Source organism: Gopherus evgoodei, chromosome 2, assembly GCF_007399415.2.
Source record: "Gopherus evgoodei ecotype Sinaloan lineage chromosome 2, rGopEvg1_v1.p, whole genome shotgun sequence".
Classification (NCBI taxonomy): domain Eukaryota; kingdom Metazoa; phylum Chordata; order Testudines; family Testudinidae; genus Gopherus; species Gopherus evgoodei.
In genome coordinates, this window is record NC_044323.1 from 14,041,756 (window position 1) to 14,061,307 (window position 19,552).

A 19,552-nucleotide genomic window follows, 5' to 3' on the forward strand; every position below is an offset into this window, starting at 1 on the left:
GACTTTTAAGGGGCAGATATGTTCATTCCTGAACCTAGAAATGCAGGGCCAGATTCTCTGCTTCACCAAGTTTATGCTCAGCAAAGTAGAAGGAAGGAGAGGAGAAGTGAGGGCGTTGACTGTAACTCCCCAATTCTCTGCTCAGACATGACCAAGGCTAGAGCAGCCTGGTGGCCCAGAGCATTTCAGCTACTCCTCCTCTCTCTCCCCAACACAGCCCTTGTGTTGGGGTCTACAGGGAGGGGTGTATAGGAGTCATGTGACCCTAACAGTATCCCAGTGCAAGAGGACAGGGGGCTAAGTGATATCCCATAGTGAGTTTCAGCTGGCCAGACCAGTTCAGTGTACACCAACTCACTAATGTTATAACCTGTATTTAAATAGGTATAATGTAAGACATCAATAGTAAGCTAATAACATGCTGATCATTAATATTATTGCGTGATGTATGCACAGATGACAAATTCAAAATTACACACATATTGTGAATTATGTTCTTAAAGCATGTCTGCTGGGCAGGGCTGAAATTACGCCACTCTAGACAAAGTAATGTGGTTTGCCACCTCGAAGGTACTTCCAAGGTGCATTAAGAGATAATGGAAATGCAATTTACATAAAAGATAAACAGAACTATCAAGGCAACAAGAGAAGGAGATAATCACTCAGCATCATGGTGCAGGGAGGAGATTGCAGAAAACAGATTAATTGGCATTTTAGCAAACACCAGCAGAGGAAACCAGCACGAAACTTCCTTCCCCACAAGACCCTACATAGCCTTCCTTATAGCTTGACTGGACTTTGCTTTAGGATAACCTTCAGAAGAATCCATTGTAAAGGTTCACTGCACTATAAAAGAGGGGGCAAAAAGCCCCAAGTTATCTTCCACCTAACGAGATAAAGGAACCAAGCACTTTGGACTTTGTGGAAGATCCTGACCTGAATGATGGTCAGCCATCTTGCTCGAAGGTAGATTGGTAAGGAAACTACCTTGAATAAAGGCTGTAGCTTGTGTTAAGCCTTAGCCACTAGAAAGTGTTTTCACTTTTATTTGCTTGTACCCATATCTAACTCTATCCTTTACTTGAACTCACTTAAAATCCTATCTTCTGTTGTTAATAAACTCGTTTTACTTTTAATCTAAACCAAGCCAGTGCTGTGGTTCCTTCAGGTAGCATTGTAAAGTAAGCATTTCTAAGTATCTATCTATATCAAGCATCACATGAAACTCTATTTTAGGGGACAAATGGAAAATTAATCAAGACATCCTTTCCATGGCTTGGTGATTGAATTTAAGCTTATTCATAAATTCATATATATAACAAATCATTTAGAATGTGTGATTTCTTCCTCGTGAGTGACTTCAAAAGTAACAGATAGAACTTTTCAATGTAAAAAATAAAGAACAAATATTTCACCACGTTTCATGCAGTCATTCATCAAGAGTCAAAGATGTAAAAGGAAAAACTCCCTAGTGTAGACATTAAGGACTATATTCTAAAACAAGAAAATAGAAAGGAGCATAAACTCTGGCAAATCAAGTGTCAAAGTATAATTAGGCAGGCCTAAGTCACCAGATGGTATTCACCCAAGAGTTCTGATGGAACTCAAATATGAAATTTCAGAACTACTAACTGTGGTGTGTAACCTATCACTTAAATCAGCTTCTGTACCAGATGACTGGAGGACAGCTAATGTGACACCAATTTTTAAAAAAGGTGCCAGAGATGATCGTGGCAACTACAGGCTAGGAAGTCTAACTTCAGTGCTAGGCAAATTGGTTGAAACTATAGTAATGACCAGAATTATTAGACACATAGATGAACGTGATTTGTCAGGGAAGAGTCAACACAGCATCTATAAAGGGAAACCACGCCCCACCAATCTATTAGATTTCTTCAAGGTGGTCAAAACATGTGGACAAGAGTAATCTAGTGGATACAGTGTACTTGGACTTTAAAAAAGCCTTTGACAAGGTCTCTCACCAATGGCTCTTATGCAAAATAAGCAGTCATAGGAAAGGCAGAAGGGCCTCTCATGGATCGGTAACTGGTTAAAAGACAGGAAACAATGGCCAGGAATAAATGGTCCATTTTTCGAAATAGCAGTGTCCCCCACGGATCTGTACTGGGACCACTGCTGTTCAACATATTCATAAATGATCTGCAAAAAAGGAATAGACAGCTAGAAGGCAAATTTTGCAGCTGATACTAAATTACTCAAGATCGTTTAAGTCCAAAGCAGACTGTGAAGAGCTAGAAAATCTAAGGGGAAAAACAACTGAAGACAGTTGGCAGTTTTTCAAAGAGACCTTATTAAGGGCAGAAGAGTAAACTATCCCACTGTGTAGGAAATATAGGAAGTATGGAAAGAGACCAGCCTGGCTTAACCAGAAGATCTCCAATGATCTAAAAAAAAAAAAAAAAAAGAGTCCTACAAAAAGTGGAAACTAAGTCAAATTACAAAGGATGAATATAAACAAATAACACAAGTATGAAGGGACAAAATTAGAAAGGTTAAGGCACAAAACAAGATCAAAGAATCATAGACTATCAGGGTTGGAAGGGACTTCAGGAGGTCATCTAGTCCAACCCCCTGCTCAAAGCAGGACCAATTCCCAGACAGATTTTTGCCCCAGATCAAACTAGCTAGAGATATAAAAGGTAACAGGAAAAAAATCTACAAATACATTAGAAGCAAGAGGAAGACCAAGAACAAGGTAGGCCTGTTACTTAGTGAGGAGGGAAAAACAATAACAGAAAATCTGGAAATGGCAGAGGTGCTTAATGACTTCTTTATTTCAGTTTTCACCAAGAAGATTGGTGGTTATTGGACGTCTAACATAGTGAATGCCAGTGAAAATGAGGTAGGATCAGAGGCTAAAATAGGGAAAGAACAAGTTAAAAATTACTTAGACAAGTTAGATGTCTTCAAGTCACCAGAGCCTGATGAAATGCATCCTAGAATACTTAAGGAGCTGACTGAGGAGATATCTGAGCCATTCACGATTATCTTTGAAAAGTCATGGAAGACAGGAGAGATTCCAGAAAACTGGAAAAGGGCAAATATAGTGACAATCTATAAAAAGGGAAATAAGGACAACCCAGGGAATTACAGATCAATCAGCTTAACTTCTGTACCCGGAAAGATAATGGAACAAATAATTAAGAAATCAATTTGCAAACATCTAGAAGATAAAGTGATAAGTAACAGTCAGCATGGATTTGTCAAGACCAAATTGTGTCATACTAACCAGATACCTTTCTTTGACCAGGTAACAAGCTGTGTGGATGGGGGGAAGTGGCAGATGTGGTGAATCTTGATTTTAGTAAGGCTTTTGATACTGTCTCACATGACCTTCTCATAAACAAACTACGAAAATGCAACCTAGATGGAGCTACTATAAGGTGGGTGCATAACTGGTTGTAAAATTGTTCTCAGAGAGTAGTTATCTGTGGTTCCCAGTCATGCTAGAAGGGCATAATGAATGGGGTCCCTCAACAAGGGCAAATGCAAAGTACTCCACTTATGAAGGAACAGTCAGTTGCACACATAAATAACAGGAAATGACTGCCTAGGAAGGAGTACGGCAGAAAGTGATCTGAGGGTCATAATGGATCACAAGCTAAATATAAGTTACAGAAAAGGGCCACAGAAATAATTAGGCATATGGAACAACTTCCATATGAAGACAGACTATAAAACTGGGACTGTTCAGTTTGTAAAAGAGACAACAAAGGGGGAATATGATAAAGGTCTATAAAACCATGAATGGAGTGCAGAAAATGAATAAGGAAATCTTATTTATTCTTCCACATAACACAGGAACCAGGGGTCACCCAATGAAATTAATAGGCAGCAGGCTTAAACAAACAAACAGTCAACCCGTGGAAGATGACCAGATGTCCCTATTTGGGGTCGCTATTTGGGGCTTTTTCTTATATAGGTGCCTATTACCCCCACCCCATCCCGACTTTTCACACTTGCTGTCTAGTCACCCTACGTGGAACTCATTGCCAGGGGATGCTGTGAAGCCCAAATTTGTAACTAAATTCAAAAAAGAATTAGCTAAATTCATGGAGGATAGGTCCATCAATGGCTATTAGCCAAGATGGTCAGGGATGCAATCTCATACTCTGTCCGTAGGCCTCTAACTTCCAGATGGTGGGACTGGATGACAAGGGATGGATCACTTGATGATTGCCCGGTTCTGTTCATTCTCTTTGGAGCATCTGGCATTGGCCACCGTCAGAAGACAGGATATTGGGATAAATGAACACCTTGTCTGACCCAGTATGGTCATTCTTATGTTCTTAACAGATATTCCTGACTGTTATCTTTGGTATGTACAAAATGAGGGATTGTGAATACAGGTTATTAAGTGACAGCTTTCTATAGCCCCAGAATGAATTATCCAAAAGCGATAACAATAACTTGAAAATACACTGTTTCCTGAGGTTTTGATTACATTTTAAAGGCTCTAATTAACCAGTGATTAAATTAAAGGAATGGCATTATTCTGATCATATTATTTTAAGGCACTTCTAACAAGCTTTAATAGCAGCTTTATTATACTTAAACTGCAAGTTCTGTAACTTTATTTCCCCCTTTCTAAGTTTGTTTCACTGTGTACAAATGTATTGTGAAAAACATCTAGCTTCTTGCCTAGATATAACAGTGAGGAGGCTCTACAAATGGCTCCTGGGTGTAGATATAGGTTTAGAAATTAAGGTTTCACTCCCACTAAATGTATTGGCCCAAGTTCAACCCTGGTGTTGCCTTAGTGGAATTACATGAGCACGGATCCATCTGGCCCATAGTTTTTAATCTTCCTTATGTCAAGTTATTGACTAGAATAACCAGAGCAGATACAACAGACAAAGAGAAATAACAGCAACAAGCAACATGTGTCAATTTTTTTCTCTTGTCCCAATCCACTTTAAACCCTATTGTCATACAAAACTGAGAAAAGGGATTCTCGATGACTCGGGAAATATGGAGTCTTTCACTTCTGAGTCATGAGCTCAAATCTGGATCAATTCCGTAATGACCAAGACTGTGATGGGCTGTACAAACCCCGCATCACGCAAAACTGCCTATACAACAACTTTAGGCTCAGGCAGCCTTGACTCGCCACCCCTGGGAGGCACGCTAGTCTTGCAGGAGCCTAGTTCAGAAGGTCCCAGCCCTGGGAAGTGGACAGGCCTCTCTTCACTGGCTCCCAGGAAGGGAGGATGAAGCTAGCAGAGGCTTCCTAAAAACACTGTGCAATAGCTCTGAGGACACTGTAAAGAGGGAGGCCAGGGACACATTTGGACTATTTCTGTGTTGTGCTTTTCCTTTGTTACTCTTCCTCTGAGGCCTGAAAGTGGTTGGGGAAGAAGGCCTAGAGGCAGACTGCAGTAGGTAGAAGCCCAGGGAAGAAGCAAGAGGTCTGAAGAAGCAGATCTTAATAGCCTGCTACAGGGGCCCTAGGCTGAAACCCAGGATAGAAGGATGGACTTGGTTGTCCTATAGGCCACCAGCGAAAGGACTGGTGAAAGCCCCAGACAAGGGCCATAAGGTCTAGTGGGCCTACAGTCAGGCTGGAGCCCTGGCACAAGGCCGCCAGATTATATTTAGACAGGACTCTCACCTCGAAAGTGGTGAGAGTAAACCATGGGCTGGCCAGAGAGTTGAGTCACAAGACAAAGGTGACACCCAGCAGACCCCAATGGTGTGTCACCGAGATGACAGCGAGGAAAACCCTAATGCTGCCGCACCAAGCCACAAAGTGGCACATTGGCTGGTGAGTCATTCTGTCACAAAGATCTTTGTAGTCTCAAAACTGTTCTGTGGTAGGTATGAAATAAATGAGCAAGACCAGTCCAGTTCCTACTGGACAACTGTCCCTGTCACAAATACTACTACCACAACTAGCTCTAATTATCAATCTCAGGAGAGAGACTGATGACTAAATGGGCCAGGGAGACTAAACTATTTTCTCATCACCTAGAAGTGGTCCCTTCACAATAGCACTGAGGTGCATTGGTGAGGCAGTATGCAATAATTTGGACTGATACTGCCTATGCTGTATGTGTCCTGTGGATGAATAGAGGACTTCAGCCTCCAGCACTCCCATAGACATTATGACTGAGATTTTCAAAGGTGTTCAGCATTGGCCTAACTCTGCTCTCATTGAAATTAATGGCCCAATGTTGAACATTTTTAAAAATCTCACCTTAAATGCACTCTTACTAACAACTCTTTGGTTTGGTTGCTGAAATTATGTGACTTAAGTTATGAGACTTGGAGGTCATCAGCATTTCAGATACTTTCACAAAACTAGTCAATTGTAAATACTCTTCAGAGAACTCAATTTGAAATTAGCATTGGATTAACCTGTAAAATATGGGGAGAAAATTATTATAATTTTGTTAACACGTTCCACGCAATATCTCAAAATTTGAAAAATAGCTCTTAAAATCTCAAATACTCTCAATCTTATGTGCAGCTATAGAGGCGGCACTCAGTACACCAATATAAAACTCTACTGCCAAAGCTGTTAATATCCAGTGCAATGGAATTTTCTTAACAAACTCAGCAGTCTACACTTACCTGTAAGATTTCTTTATTATATGATGCTCCACCAGTGGCCAAAATCCTTGTTCTTGGCACTACAAGGCAATAGAAAGGTCAGTTAAATAAGTATAATCAAGATATATGCTATTTAATTTGGCAATTAGAGCACGCAAGAGGGAATAAGATGACATGGTTTCTATCACTGACTTTACCAGTGGCTTACTGTGTGACTCTGGACAAATCCATAACCTCCCTCGGCCTCAATTTTGCCAGCAGTAAAACTGAGGATAGCGCTGCTTAGCCACTGTTATAAAGCATGTTACAATCCATAGATAAAAAAGACAATATAAATAATGTAACTCTAATATCATTGTGGTACCAAAATCAGTAAGTTCTACTGAAAAGGGATACAGTAACAAAGGAAAGATGCTATTATGCTACAGTTTTGATCTGAGGTCAGCCTTAGTTTGGATCTCAGTTATGTATGTGCAAACTGACAAACAACTTACAAAATCAGCAAAATTCTCAAAACACATCTCTTTGTTATGTTCATAATCACTAATCAGCGAAATCGTGGCAAACGCCATCTGCTTGAATGATAAGAATGTGTTCCAAAGAATAATAATTAGGGAGGTACTAACACATTCTGATAAAATTGTCTTTCACACAAAACAGGAAAGAATGGTTACTTACCTTGTAATAATTGTGACTCTCCACACATATGTCACTTTTGGTGCATACGTGCCACATGCATGCAACACAGCAGTTTCCATGCAGGCCATGCCTGCAGTGAGTTCCCTCTCATTTCCCATAGATGAGAGCATAAAGGGCAGGACTCAGGTCCTTTGCTAATAAGAATCCCTCACCAGCAGGACACTGATCAGTGGGGATGAAAGGCAAGATTCAGAATCTGAGTGGACAACCCATCTGGAAGAATCACAGTTACTGCAAAGTAAATAATTGTTCTTTCTTCTTCCAGTGATTGTCCACACAGTTTCTACTCTTGGTGACTACCAAGCTGTAACCCAGTGCTAGGAGTGCTAGGAGGCAAAGGTCCATTTCAAGAGTGACTGTAGGATACCTAACTGAACTAGCAACTACACTGAAAGCTTGTACCAAAGAATAATGAGTACTAATGGTCTGGATAAAACTTCACATGCTGATCTACATATCTCTGCTGTGGGGATGCTACCCAAGCAGGCTGTGGAGGCCAGTCACCTGAACTCTGGTGGAATGAATTCTAATCTGTCAAGGTGGCTCTCTTAGCCAAACCAGAGCAACTCCTGACACAGTCAAAGACCCTCTTCATCTCTGTGAAGACACAGCCTGCCCCTTACCCCTTTCAGCAAACGTAGAGAAGAGTCCAGACTGGTCCCATTCAAGTAAAAGGATAACGCTCTCACAACATCCAACATGTGAAGTCTCATTTCATTTGCTGTGGAATGTGGTTAAGAGCTACAGGGCTCTACCTTGCAGCCATGGGAGAGAAGAAGGAACTGAGTGAAAACTATGGCTGCCCTGTCCTTTATGTACATTGCTATGCAGAGCAAGAGGACACTGTGAGCGCAGGCATAGCCCCCAACAGACACGGCTGTTGAAAATAATCCAATCTTATGCTCATGTGCACCAAGAGCAGAATCTGTGTGGACAATCTCTTGAAGAACTGAGCCCATACCTTTTGGGATATTAAAAATAGCATCCTATTCATCTTTGAATCAACGTTTCAAGAAATGCCTCCTTCTCTTCATTAATAATTCACTTACTGTCCTGAGTCTTGTCATTTGTTTTTATGCTTGTCAGAGCACAGAATCTGTCTTTATGTCCATAACCCCAATTCAGCAAAGTACTTAAGCATATTAAGTAGTAGAGCTGGTTGAAAATTTCACAATTAAATAGTTTTTCATTGAAAAATGCCAATTTCTCTAAACCAAAACTTTTTTTGTCAGTTTCAACAAAAGTATTGTTGGAAAGCTCTCTCAGGCTTAGGATGCGATTTCTGGTCAAAATGAGAACAAGGGACTAGCCCACCTCAGACAGCCTGCTGGTCAGGACACTCACCTGGAATGGGGGAGACCTAGATTTAAGTCCCTTGCCCTCAACAGGCAGAGCAGGGACTCAACTCCAGGTGAGTGCCCTGCCCATGCGGCTATTCTGGATATGCTCTATGGCTTTTCACATACAATTTCAGAAGGTCTTAGTTTCATCCCAATGCAGAATGGGAACATTTTTGAAACCTTAAAAATTTTCAATGGATAGGAAAACCATTTCCTGCCCAGATGTTGTGGATAGTCCCATTGACTTCAAAAAGACTATTCATATGCTTGAAGCTAGGCAAATATTTAAATATCATTGCTGCAGTAGCACCCATATTTGTAATGCGCAGTGTGAATTTATGGAAGTATATGTTTTGTAATAATCAATAGTAACTACTATAGTGTTCGGTACTGTTAAATGCTATAATGCTGAAGACCCCTCCCAAAGAGATATTTCACTGATTACATCTATATTATATCAGCCTCAATTTGGCTTGAGCTGAAGACAAAACACAATGGAAAAGGTGATCAAACAGCTCTGGAGGCTACAAACAACTATTTATATTCTACCTTTTAGAGAATCTGTAGTCAAATCCCTGACCATAAAAAACAACAACAAAGTGAAGATGTAGATTGCATAGGGTTCTCATGCAATTTCTGAACCTACAGTGACTTGCTCAGATAGAGACTTTATGACACTGCCAAGGCACTGCAAAGAGAACCTCACTTTACCAACATATTAATCTTATTTTCCTTTTTGGTGCATATTCAGTGATGCACAAATTGTGTTTTAAAAGCCATTAAGATCTCTGTCAATGTCAGTAAACAAATCAACCAAATGGCAGAGCGATTCCGCAGGGGAAACAAGTTTCAATTATACCTACATAGAGTGACAGATCCCTGCCAAGATTATCAAAACAACGTAATGCAGAAACAAGTGAAAAATAACCAATAAACCACTGTGCCTGAAACAAATCTGAACTCTTTATGGTTTGCCTATTAGTTGAATTTCTCTTTTGCTACACTTTGTTTTGGGCATGATATTCTCAAAAAGGCATCACATCCAAGATGAAAGCACCGCATTTGAAAGTCATCCTGCAAAACAGATAGAAGTGAAAAACAAAAATACGTTTACCTCACTTTGCCACACAACAGTGACCAATTCAAAGAATGAGACGGGCTTCTGCCTCCAGCCACATGGGGAATGCATCACACGGTGCCACTATACCAAGGTCAGGGAAGAACAATGTAGAACATAAAGGTGCTAAGGGCAAATAGTAGGAGTCCAAATGAAAATTACAACCACTTCTTGGGTAAATTGCTTCTTTCAACTACTTCTACCCATGCACACTCCAGCCCTTTGTCCTTTTATATGTTTTTGTTATGCATGCATCCAGCTTTGGATCACTGTAATAATATAGGAATATGGTGCTGTATATTTTAAATTAGCCAAGGTAAACATTGGGCTACAACTTGCTTGTTTTGTGCATTCTCCAGATTTGTATTAAGTGACTTCAGTGTCCATACAGAAGACAATTCTTCTGTGTTGGCTCAGGGTCTCGTGGCCATCATGACTCATCACTGAGTTACCTTTGCAACTGAGCCTGCTCAAATGCAATGAGTCATCAATTACCCACAGGGTTCAGCCAATCCACAGGTGGGGTTCCATTCTTTTGATCCCAAAGCAGGTATATAGGCTCCTCAGAGAAACGGTTTCTCCAGTCTGCTCATCACTAACTGGCCAGGAACATTCTCCCTGCCAGTAGTTTCAACAGACTACCTTTGCTCCTGCTCCAGTCCATGCCTGTTCCCATGCCAGCCAGACCCTATTCCAGCTTTCATCTGCTTCTGCCTCACCTGGCAACTCTGATCATTTCAGCAGATTGCCGTTTTCATGCTTGGTCACGCAACTGAGATGGAAACCTTTGTCACGTCTGCTACTGAGACGTTGGGAGTTAATTCAGTGCCTCCAGAACCAACATGTCCAGCTCCAATTGGAGAACATCCTCTCTGCTCACAGATCCCGACAACTCCAGTACTCCCAGTGCGGCCAGATGCAATACCTTTAGAACAAGGCCTGAAGGCCCTGCTGCCAGGGAAGTTGGATGGGAACTACCTGAAGTTCTGCAGGTTCCTCAACCAATGCCATCTGTTTTTCCTGATGTGAACTGAGATGTAACCCACTAATCAGGCCAAAGTGGGACTCGTTATCAGTTTATTGACTGGTGAAGCTCTAGACTGCACCTTTCCTCTCCTAGAACAGTCAAGCCAGGTCCGCGGCAATTTTGACAAGTTCCTCCATGCCGTCTCACTCATATTTGATGGTCCAAACCGTGCTAATACCACCATTTGTGTTTGGGGGTTATTTGCTGTGTGCTGAGCTTGTGTTTGTCAGTCTGTTTGGTTGGTTGGTTGTTTGAAAGACTGTGTGCTGTGGCTGGCAGTTGGAGGCTGTGAGCTTCAAAGGAAGGTTTGAAAGCTAGAAGTCTCTGGTAATTGGCTGAGCCTTAATCAGTGGGTGGGGCATTCACACAGGCCAGGGCTTTATAAAGCCACACACAAGCGACCAGGGAGCTTTGTGAACAGAGGTTTCTAGCTTTCAAACCTTCCTTGGACTTCTCTATTTCAAAGAGTTCTCTCAGGTCTCCTTGGTCTATAGTTGATCTATAGACTCTAAACCAATGTAATGTATGGAGTGAAGTTTAGAGAGCATGTGGCACTCATCAGAATGTTTCTAGTAATTGACAGCCTGGTAAATTCTAGGTATCTCCAACAAAGTCTGATCTACTTGTCTATCTATATCACAGCAAGATGGATCAAAGTAAAATCTGCTTGCCTGCTTTTGTGGAGGCAGATCTGTATATGGACAGTGCGGAGGCAAAGACTACCCTTCTTGGGTTTCGGCAACTTACGCTCATTGAGGAGTTGGGGGTTTCAAGATAATAGGTCTGAAAAAGCCTGAGTTTGATAACTTTTAGGTTATGGTTCATCTCTTCTCTCAGCCTCTCTTCTAAAGGTGGGGTGTCTGGGTTGGTATTCATTTTAAGGATTGTTCTTTTTTTAATTTGTAGAAACTGCATATTTTAGTGAATGACATACATGTAATTAGGTACATGTTATAAATAACCACCCACCCAATCATTTATGTACAAAGAGGCACAAAGACATCATTCATCCATCTTTATCAACTGTTTTCAGCTGACTGGTTGAACTTCTCAAGGGCTGCCATCTATCCCTTATGGCAGTGCACAAAAGGTACTTAAATGCAGTGCTGCTGAAATAACCTAACAACTGTAACAAACATAATGCATGGATTAAATCTTTTGACCGTTCATGGAATTGGTTTAAACATCTTTTTAATTAAAGCCCCATCTACAGTACACAAACTAAACTGATGTGCAGAATTGTAGCTTTTTAGAGGGTTGATACACAATGTTTTCTCCTACTATGTGTGTGCTAGCACTGCTAGGTGTAATGTGAGATCTATGAAAAGAAGGGGACACATCTGCTACACATATCTTATCTGCTGTAAGAAACGTATTGGCTTTGTTTTAATATTGGTTAAAACAGTAATGCCTGTAGAAAATAGGAAGAAAGAAGCAAAGATAACATCAGTTTACTGATGCAATAGGTAGAAGTGACACACACTTTCCTATACAAGTTCTGTCTGAATCTATCTACTTTGAATGGAATCCTACTCTGCCTAAGGAATGCCCTCGCAGATCTCAAACCTCTAGCTGTCATCTCAAAGGGCAGGGACCTATGTCCCTTCTCTCTGCAGACTGGGGTTTTAGGCCACAGTCCCCTTACACTCACTGTTAGTCTTTAAGGTACCACCAGACTCCTTGTTGTTTTTGTGGATACAGACTAACACGGCTACCTCCTGATACTTTACACTCACTGTGATTCTCTCCAAACAGGTCTGACTGAGCATCTAGCCTCTACACTTTGCTTTGTGTCCAAGGGCTATGATCAATGACTATAAGTAACCCAAATCACTTTTTCAAAGCAGAGTACAATTATTTAAGGACAAAAGCATACAGAGAAAAAATATAGAACAAAATAAATGTCAAAACACATACTAAATGTGCCAGAAGTGACCCATTTTCCACACAGGGGAGTCTGGCAGGCTGAAGTTCTTCTAGCCCTCCAGCAGATTTGGGACCAAAGAGCAGGTCCTTTTATTGAAACAAATAGAAGGCTTCTCTGTCAGGATAAATTCAGCCTTTTAAAACAGAACTCTTGCTTTGTCTCCCAGCTTCCTAAAAACAGGTAAACCCACCCAGTCACAGCCCTTTCTTCCCCAAAAGGCTGGGTATCTGCATAACCAGCTTTGGGATTTTGCATTAATTATCTTCTAGTGATTCCAGATTCCACAGGAAATCCATCAGTGAGCCAGATACATATAAATACATACAACATGTATGGATACAGAAGGCAGTGAATATTCTAAAGGCTCACATTTTCTGGCCCATTTGAATACAATGGTCTGTGAAGAGCTCATGCTTTCAAAGCTGGTTTAAACATTCAGATAACATTCATAATATTAAATACAATAGTCTCAAGACAGGCCTGTGTTCATTATATCTGTCACAGTGAGCAGATCATTGAATTAACTATCACAAATATGTACAGTGGGCCTAATCCAAAGGCCATGGAAGTCTATGGAAATATTCCTGTTGACTTCAGTAGTCTTTGGATATCAGGTCCTATTTTAATCGTGGCATAATAATGTGTCCAAATCTGTCCTAAATTATGCTCATGAGATCTTAATGAAGTCAGAGGGCAGAATATGATCCAACATTTTTAAGTTTAAAACCAATTTCAATTCCTGAATATAAATTTCAGTTAGGCTTAGATTCAGTTTGCACCCCAAATTCCACACCCACAGTGTCATTTGAAACTCTGGAGAAGACAGTTTCCTTTCTTTGGACCAAGTAGCTCAGCATATCTACACATTCTAAAGGTTTTATGGAGTTGGAACTTTCTTCTCATTCATGGCTGGGCCCCTAAATAAAATAGCATGATGAAACTAGCATTCAAGGTGCAATACCACCTCATTCCAGCAACAAATGTGATTGCAAATAACTGCAATTTATGATTTACAAGTAAAGGGGAAAATCAATCCATCCTTTATTTCCCTAATTAAACCTCAAAATCTGCAATTTAAAGAAAACAAACAAAAACCATGAGTTTATATTTGTATTATTTTGTCTGATTTACAAAACAAACCCTTGAGAATTGTTCCTACTTATAAATCCACATACACCACCTCCAAAAATCATGTTTGTCTTTCTTATTATTACATAGTTGGCAAAATTAATCTCACACTCTTTAGTGAATAGTTCATGGCTTCCCCTTGCCACGTACGTTAAAGCTTGATCACACGCAAGGTACCAAGTGCCCCTTTGTGCCCCGCCAGAAGGTACTCAGCAGCTTATAGAGTCAGATCCTTAGTCACAAGCATTTCTGCCAGACTGTGGTATAGCACAGCTTCATACATTCCATCAGTTGTGAATGCTTTAACTCACAATAAAGAGAAAATACTGCTGCAAAACAGGTTTTACTGCAGTTTAGCTCTAACTGAATTCATCTAGCACCAAGCAGGAGCAGAGGGGGCACAGCCCCACTATACGGTGCCAGAACACAGATTCATCTCTGTGAGCTGCAGAGGGAGGAGATCAACCCAGATGTCCAAAATTGTGGGTGATGCCACTAGCAGAAAGGAAATTATCAGTAAGAAATTTTCCATTCTCTGTGATCTTTCTCTGTTTGAGGCACAAATTTGACAGAATATTTTGATGAAGCCAGGGCTGCATTCCAATGCTAAAGATAAAAAATATGGATCTCAGCTGGCCAGAAGGGAATATTAGTACCTTCTAGCATTCTAGTCCAACTTCCTGAACAACAAGTGTTTCAGAATTTCATCCAGTGATTTCTACATTTAGCCCAATAATTTGAGGATGAACTACAGTATACATTTTAGAAAGAGATTTAGTGTTGATTTAAAGACACAAAGTGATGGAGAACTTATCAGATACTTTGATAATCTGTGCTAGTGGTTAATAACACCTGCTGTTAAAGAATTGCACCTTCTTTCCAGTTTGAGTGCTGTGACTTCAACTTCCAGCCACTGGATCTTGCCATTGCTTTATCTCTGTTAGATTAATTAGCATTCTAATACCAAGTATCTTCTCCCTGCATAAATACATCTAGACCATGACTAATTTGCTTCTTAGCCTTCTTTTTGATAAGCTAAATAGATTGAGCTCCTTTTGTCATTGTAAGGCATGTTTTCCAGACCACGAATCATTGGTGGTGTCCTACCTATTTCTAGTAGACATATGTCTGTGCCATAAACAGTGTCATGCCCCAATCTGTGCATGTCCTATTGAAATCTATGGAAGTTGATCACGCACTGTACTTCCAGTTAAGAAGTCAATGATCAAATTGACATGGAACTACAAATTTCTCATTAATGGCATTGGAGTGTAGCCCTGTCTTCATAAAGATATTCTATCAAAATGAGAAACGTATGCTTCAGTCTGAGTGAGAAAAGTCATGTTGAATGTACAGATCATTATAATTCTTGTATATATACACAAGGGACACAAAATATTCCAGAAGTCTTGTTGCCTACTTGCCAATATACAATTATTGTTTTTGAAACTGCTGATTTGCTTCTTTAAAAAAACATTATAACATTTAACATTGCATTATTTTAAAAAGATCTATTTTATTTTTCCCATATAGAGGCGAAATGGGAAAAAACAGACCCAGCTTCAGTTTCCTAAAACTATAAATCTAACTGAAAAGATTCACAATGGAAATGGCCTGAGCTTGAACACCAGATCTAGAGGGTGAAGGTAGAGAACATATATCAGAGAAATTTAGATTCAGATCTAATTCCAGTGCAAAACATTGTGGTTCTCCACTAGAGGTGAAACTGGAACAACAAATCCAGGAACAATTCCAAACTTTGGGAAAAGTTCAAATTGGGATCCAATTTGGTATCTAAACTTCATTACTTGAGTCTATATCAAATTTGCACAAACATCTGCAAACCAAAGCCTCTGTGTTTCTCCCATTTCAAGTCTTTGATTGTTGTGATGGGCATACTTATCAATATACCAAGGACTAAAGAAAAGACAAAAAAGGGTCTGATCCAGGTGCTCAGACTTTTATTTGATCGGGGTGGTCAAGATTCAGTCCAATGTGTGGACAAGATGCAAAATACAATGCTTCAGAATGAGCAGCTTAGAATGTTACAGGACTCAATTATTTTCCATTAGTTATCTGTAAACCTCAATTTCCTAATTCAATATTTCTGATGTAAGCAATTTGAAAGAATATAAAAAAGATAACCTCCTCGGCCTAATCCCGATGAGCTCACCAAGGCAAACTGCCACTGACTGAAAGAGAAACAGTTGCTTGCAGAAAGCAAGGTTAAGTAAAAAAGGGAATCTATTCATTTGTTTTCCTATTTAAACAAAAAAGTTCCATATGAAGCACCAAAGATGGAGGCAGCACCACTGGGCAAGCAAACGTATTAAGCTGGAAACATTCTTTCTCTGCTTTTGGACAATGTGATTGCAGAGCCATTGGCCATTATCTTTGAAAACTCATGGTGATCGAGGGAGGGCCCGGATGACTGGAAAAAGGCTAATGTAGTGCCCATCTTTAAAAAAGGGAAGGAGGAGGATCGGGGGAACTAGAGGCCAGTCAGCCTCACTTCAGTCCCTGGAAAAATCATGAAGCAGGTCCCCAAGGAATCAATTCTGAAGCACTTAGAGGAGAGGAAATGATCAGGAACAGTCAGAATGGATTCACCAAGGCCAAGTTATGCCTGGCTAACCTAATTGCCTTCTGTGATGAGATAACTGGCTCTGTGGATGAGGGGAAAGCAGTGGACGTGTTATTCTTTGACTTTAGCAAAGCTTTTGATACGGTCTCCCACAGTATTCTTGCAAGAAAGTTAAAGAAGTATGGGCAGGATAAATGGACTATAAGGTGGGTAGAAAGCTGGCTAGATCATCAGGCTCAACAGGTAGTGATCAATGGTTCCATGTCTAGTGGCAGTCAGTATGAAGTGGAGTGCCCCAAGGGTCAGTTCTGGGGCTGGTTTTGTTCAATATCTTCATTAATGATCTGGAGGATGGCGTGGACTGCACTCTCAGCAAGTTTGCAGATAACACTAAACTGGGAGGAGTGGTAAATACGCTGGAGGGTAGGGATAGGATACAGAGGAACCTAGACAAATGAGAGGACTGGGCCAAAAGAAATCTGATGAGGTTCAACAAGGACAAGTGCAGAGTCGTGCACTTAAGACGGAAGAATCCCATGCACCGCTACAGATTAGGGACCAAATGGCTAGGGAAGCAGTTCTGCAGAAAAGGACCTGGGGTGTAGCAGGGTGAGCACCCGCTCCAGCCCTGAAGGGGTTGGAAAAGCCCAGGAGAGGGCTGGGGAAGGGAGCAAAGGCCTGGCTCATTGGGGGAAGTGGTTGCAACTGGGGCCACGTCCCAAACAGACTAACCAGGCCTTATAAGAAGGCCAGGGCAGCCAGAAGCTCAGGACTCTCTCTCTCTGCTTGTAGAGAGAGAAGGGCCTGGCTGCTAGAGAGCTCAGTAGGGTTCTGGGAGTAGAGCAGGGCTGGGGGGAGGCTAGAGGAGCTGGGGAGCTCTGGCCTAGGAAAGCCCCAGGCTGTGGGCCTAACTGAGGGCCTAAGACCAGTTCCGGGGCTGCAGAGGGGCAGCCCAGCTATGGAGAGAGGCAGCAGGTCCAACCCAACCAGTCTGCCCCAGGGAGTGCGGCTAGACGGTGACTGGCAATATCCTTACATTGAGGCAAGGTGGGGTTAATGGGTGGGGAGACCCAGAGTGTGGGGGTACTGCCAGGGGGGCAGCAACCCAGAGAAAGGGGCACCAGGGTCCTGGGAGGAACATGGAGGCAAGCAGTAAGGCGGATCATCAGCCTGCAGGGGGTGCTCCAGGACGCTGGAAGAGCTAATTCCCATGGACAACCAGCAGGAGGCACCACAGGGGTGAGTCCACTCCCTTACAAGAGGTTACAGTGGACGAGAAGCTAGATATGAGTCAACAGTGTGCCCTTCTTGCCAAGAAGGCTAATAGCATTTTGGGCTGTATAAGTAGGGGTATTGCCAAATCAAGGGATGTGATCGTTCCCCTCTGTTCAACTTTGGTGAGGCCTCATCGGGAGTACTGTCAAGTTTTGGGCCCCACACTACAAGAAGGATGTGGAAAAACTGGAAACAGTCCAGTGGAGGGAAACAAAAATAATTAGGGGGCTAGAGCACATGATTTATGAGGAGAGGCTGAGGGAATTGGGATTGTTTAGTCTGCAGAAGAGAAGAATGAGGAGGGATTTGATAGCTTCTTTCAACTACCTGAAAGGGGGTTCCAAAGAGGATGGATCTAGACTGTTCTCAGTGGTGGCAAATGATAGAACAAGGAGTAATAGTCTCAAGTTGCAGTGGGGGAGGTTTAGGTTGAATATTAGGAAAAACCTTTTTCACTAGGAGGGTGGTGAAGCACTGGAATGGGTTACTTAGGGAGATGGTGGAATCTCCATCCTGAGAGATTTTTAAGGCCCGGCTTGACAAAGCCCTGGCTGGGATGATTTAGTTGGAGATTGGTCCTGCTCTGAGCAGGGGGTTAGACTAGATGACCTCCTGAGGTCCCTTCCAACCCTGTGATTCTATGAATGCAGGGAATATATTGATAGCATAGCACAGTTTTCAACTCTTCACTAACCTGCTATGTGACCATGTGCAAGTCACTTCACTTCTCTGTGCCTCTATGTGTATCAGCACCTAGTATAGGAGAGTTCTGATCTTGGTTGGACCAATGAGAAACTGCTGTTCTACACACACACACACACACACACACACCCCTTCTCTTTGAAAGTGAATTTTTAACAAGGATCTCTTGTGGTCCCCAGGTACTTGCTCCAACCCATTACATATAAAATTAAGACCCGTTGATGGGTATGATGTTTTTAATTTAACTGAAAAATAAATAATCACAGACTAATAGGTAGAATTTTTTTTTTTTTAAAGAATAGCTCTATGTCAGGATTAAACTGTTCTCGCTCTCAGTGTATCTTAACAGGAAAGTTTTAGGTAGCTAGCCACTCACTGGGCTGGGCTCTTGTAAATTCGATGCTGTTGCCAAGCAACAGTAGGTGCTAAGGAATGAAATACAGTCTGTAGAAACCTAATAGCCTGAAGAAAAACAGAATCACAATCTAAGATTTATGGCATATTTAAAAAGGAGAGAATGTCACAAACACACATACACACTATTAATTTATTGTAAATATAATTAGTATGTTTTCATAATGCATAATTAACTAGCAAAACAAAAGAAAACTGATAGGTGAATTGCTTTATATTTTTCTTCATTAAGCTTAAGTAGACAGTCTAAAGATTCTTAAGAAATTAATCCATTAAGACCGAGCCCTGACATCTACCATGAAAAGATTTCAGAAAAAGAATGCTGTGTTGATAAAGAACACTGCAATTCCCAATGGTCTATCCTTGCTATCTACCTATCTGTGTTTTTCTGCCATGCTCATTGACATGGCATCTGATCATCAGAAAATTCTGTGTAAGCCTATTAAGATTTAAAAACATTTTTAGCAAGTAAATTAGAATACATTAACACAACTCATCTGTGTTCACCCATCATGCATATTTTATACTACTCAGGCAAACTGCCTTTAAATGATATACCAGAGCTATGCGGGATACACTGTAGTGCAGTGAACAATGTAATCCTGTGATAAAGGCTGCTGTTTCCATAGATTTAATAGTTTATTGGGGGATCCTGATGGACTATGTATTTTAATCTGCAAATACAAGAGGAAGATTAGTCCAAAAGTTTTGACTGTAACCAAGAGAAGGGACTAACTGAAAGCTTAACAAGATCAAGTTGACCCAA

General features: G+C 41.1%; 1 protein-coding gene across 12 annotated transcripts in view; it reads right to left on the reverse strand.

The window, feature by feature from the left end:
- XYLB (xylulokinase) overlaps nucleotides 1-19,552 on the reverse strand; it is a 200,056-nt gene that overhangs the window by 19,780 nt on the left and 160,724 nt on the right. For all 12 annotated transcript variants that reach the window (XM_030550027.1, XM_030550023.1, XM_030550024.1 and 9 more), the window contains one exon: nucleotides 6,595-6,653. In XM_030550027.1, coding sequence (XP_030405887.1) covers nucleotides 6,595-6,653 — 59 coding nt within the window. The remainder of the gene's footprint in view (nucleotides 1-6,594; nucleotides 6,654-19,552) is intronic.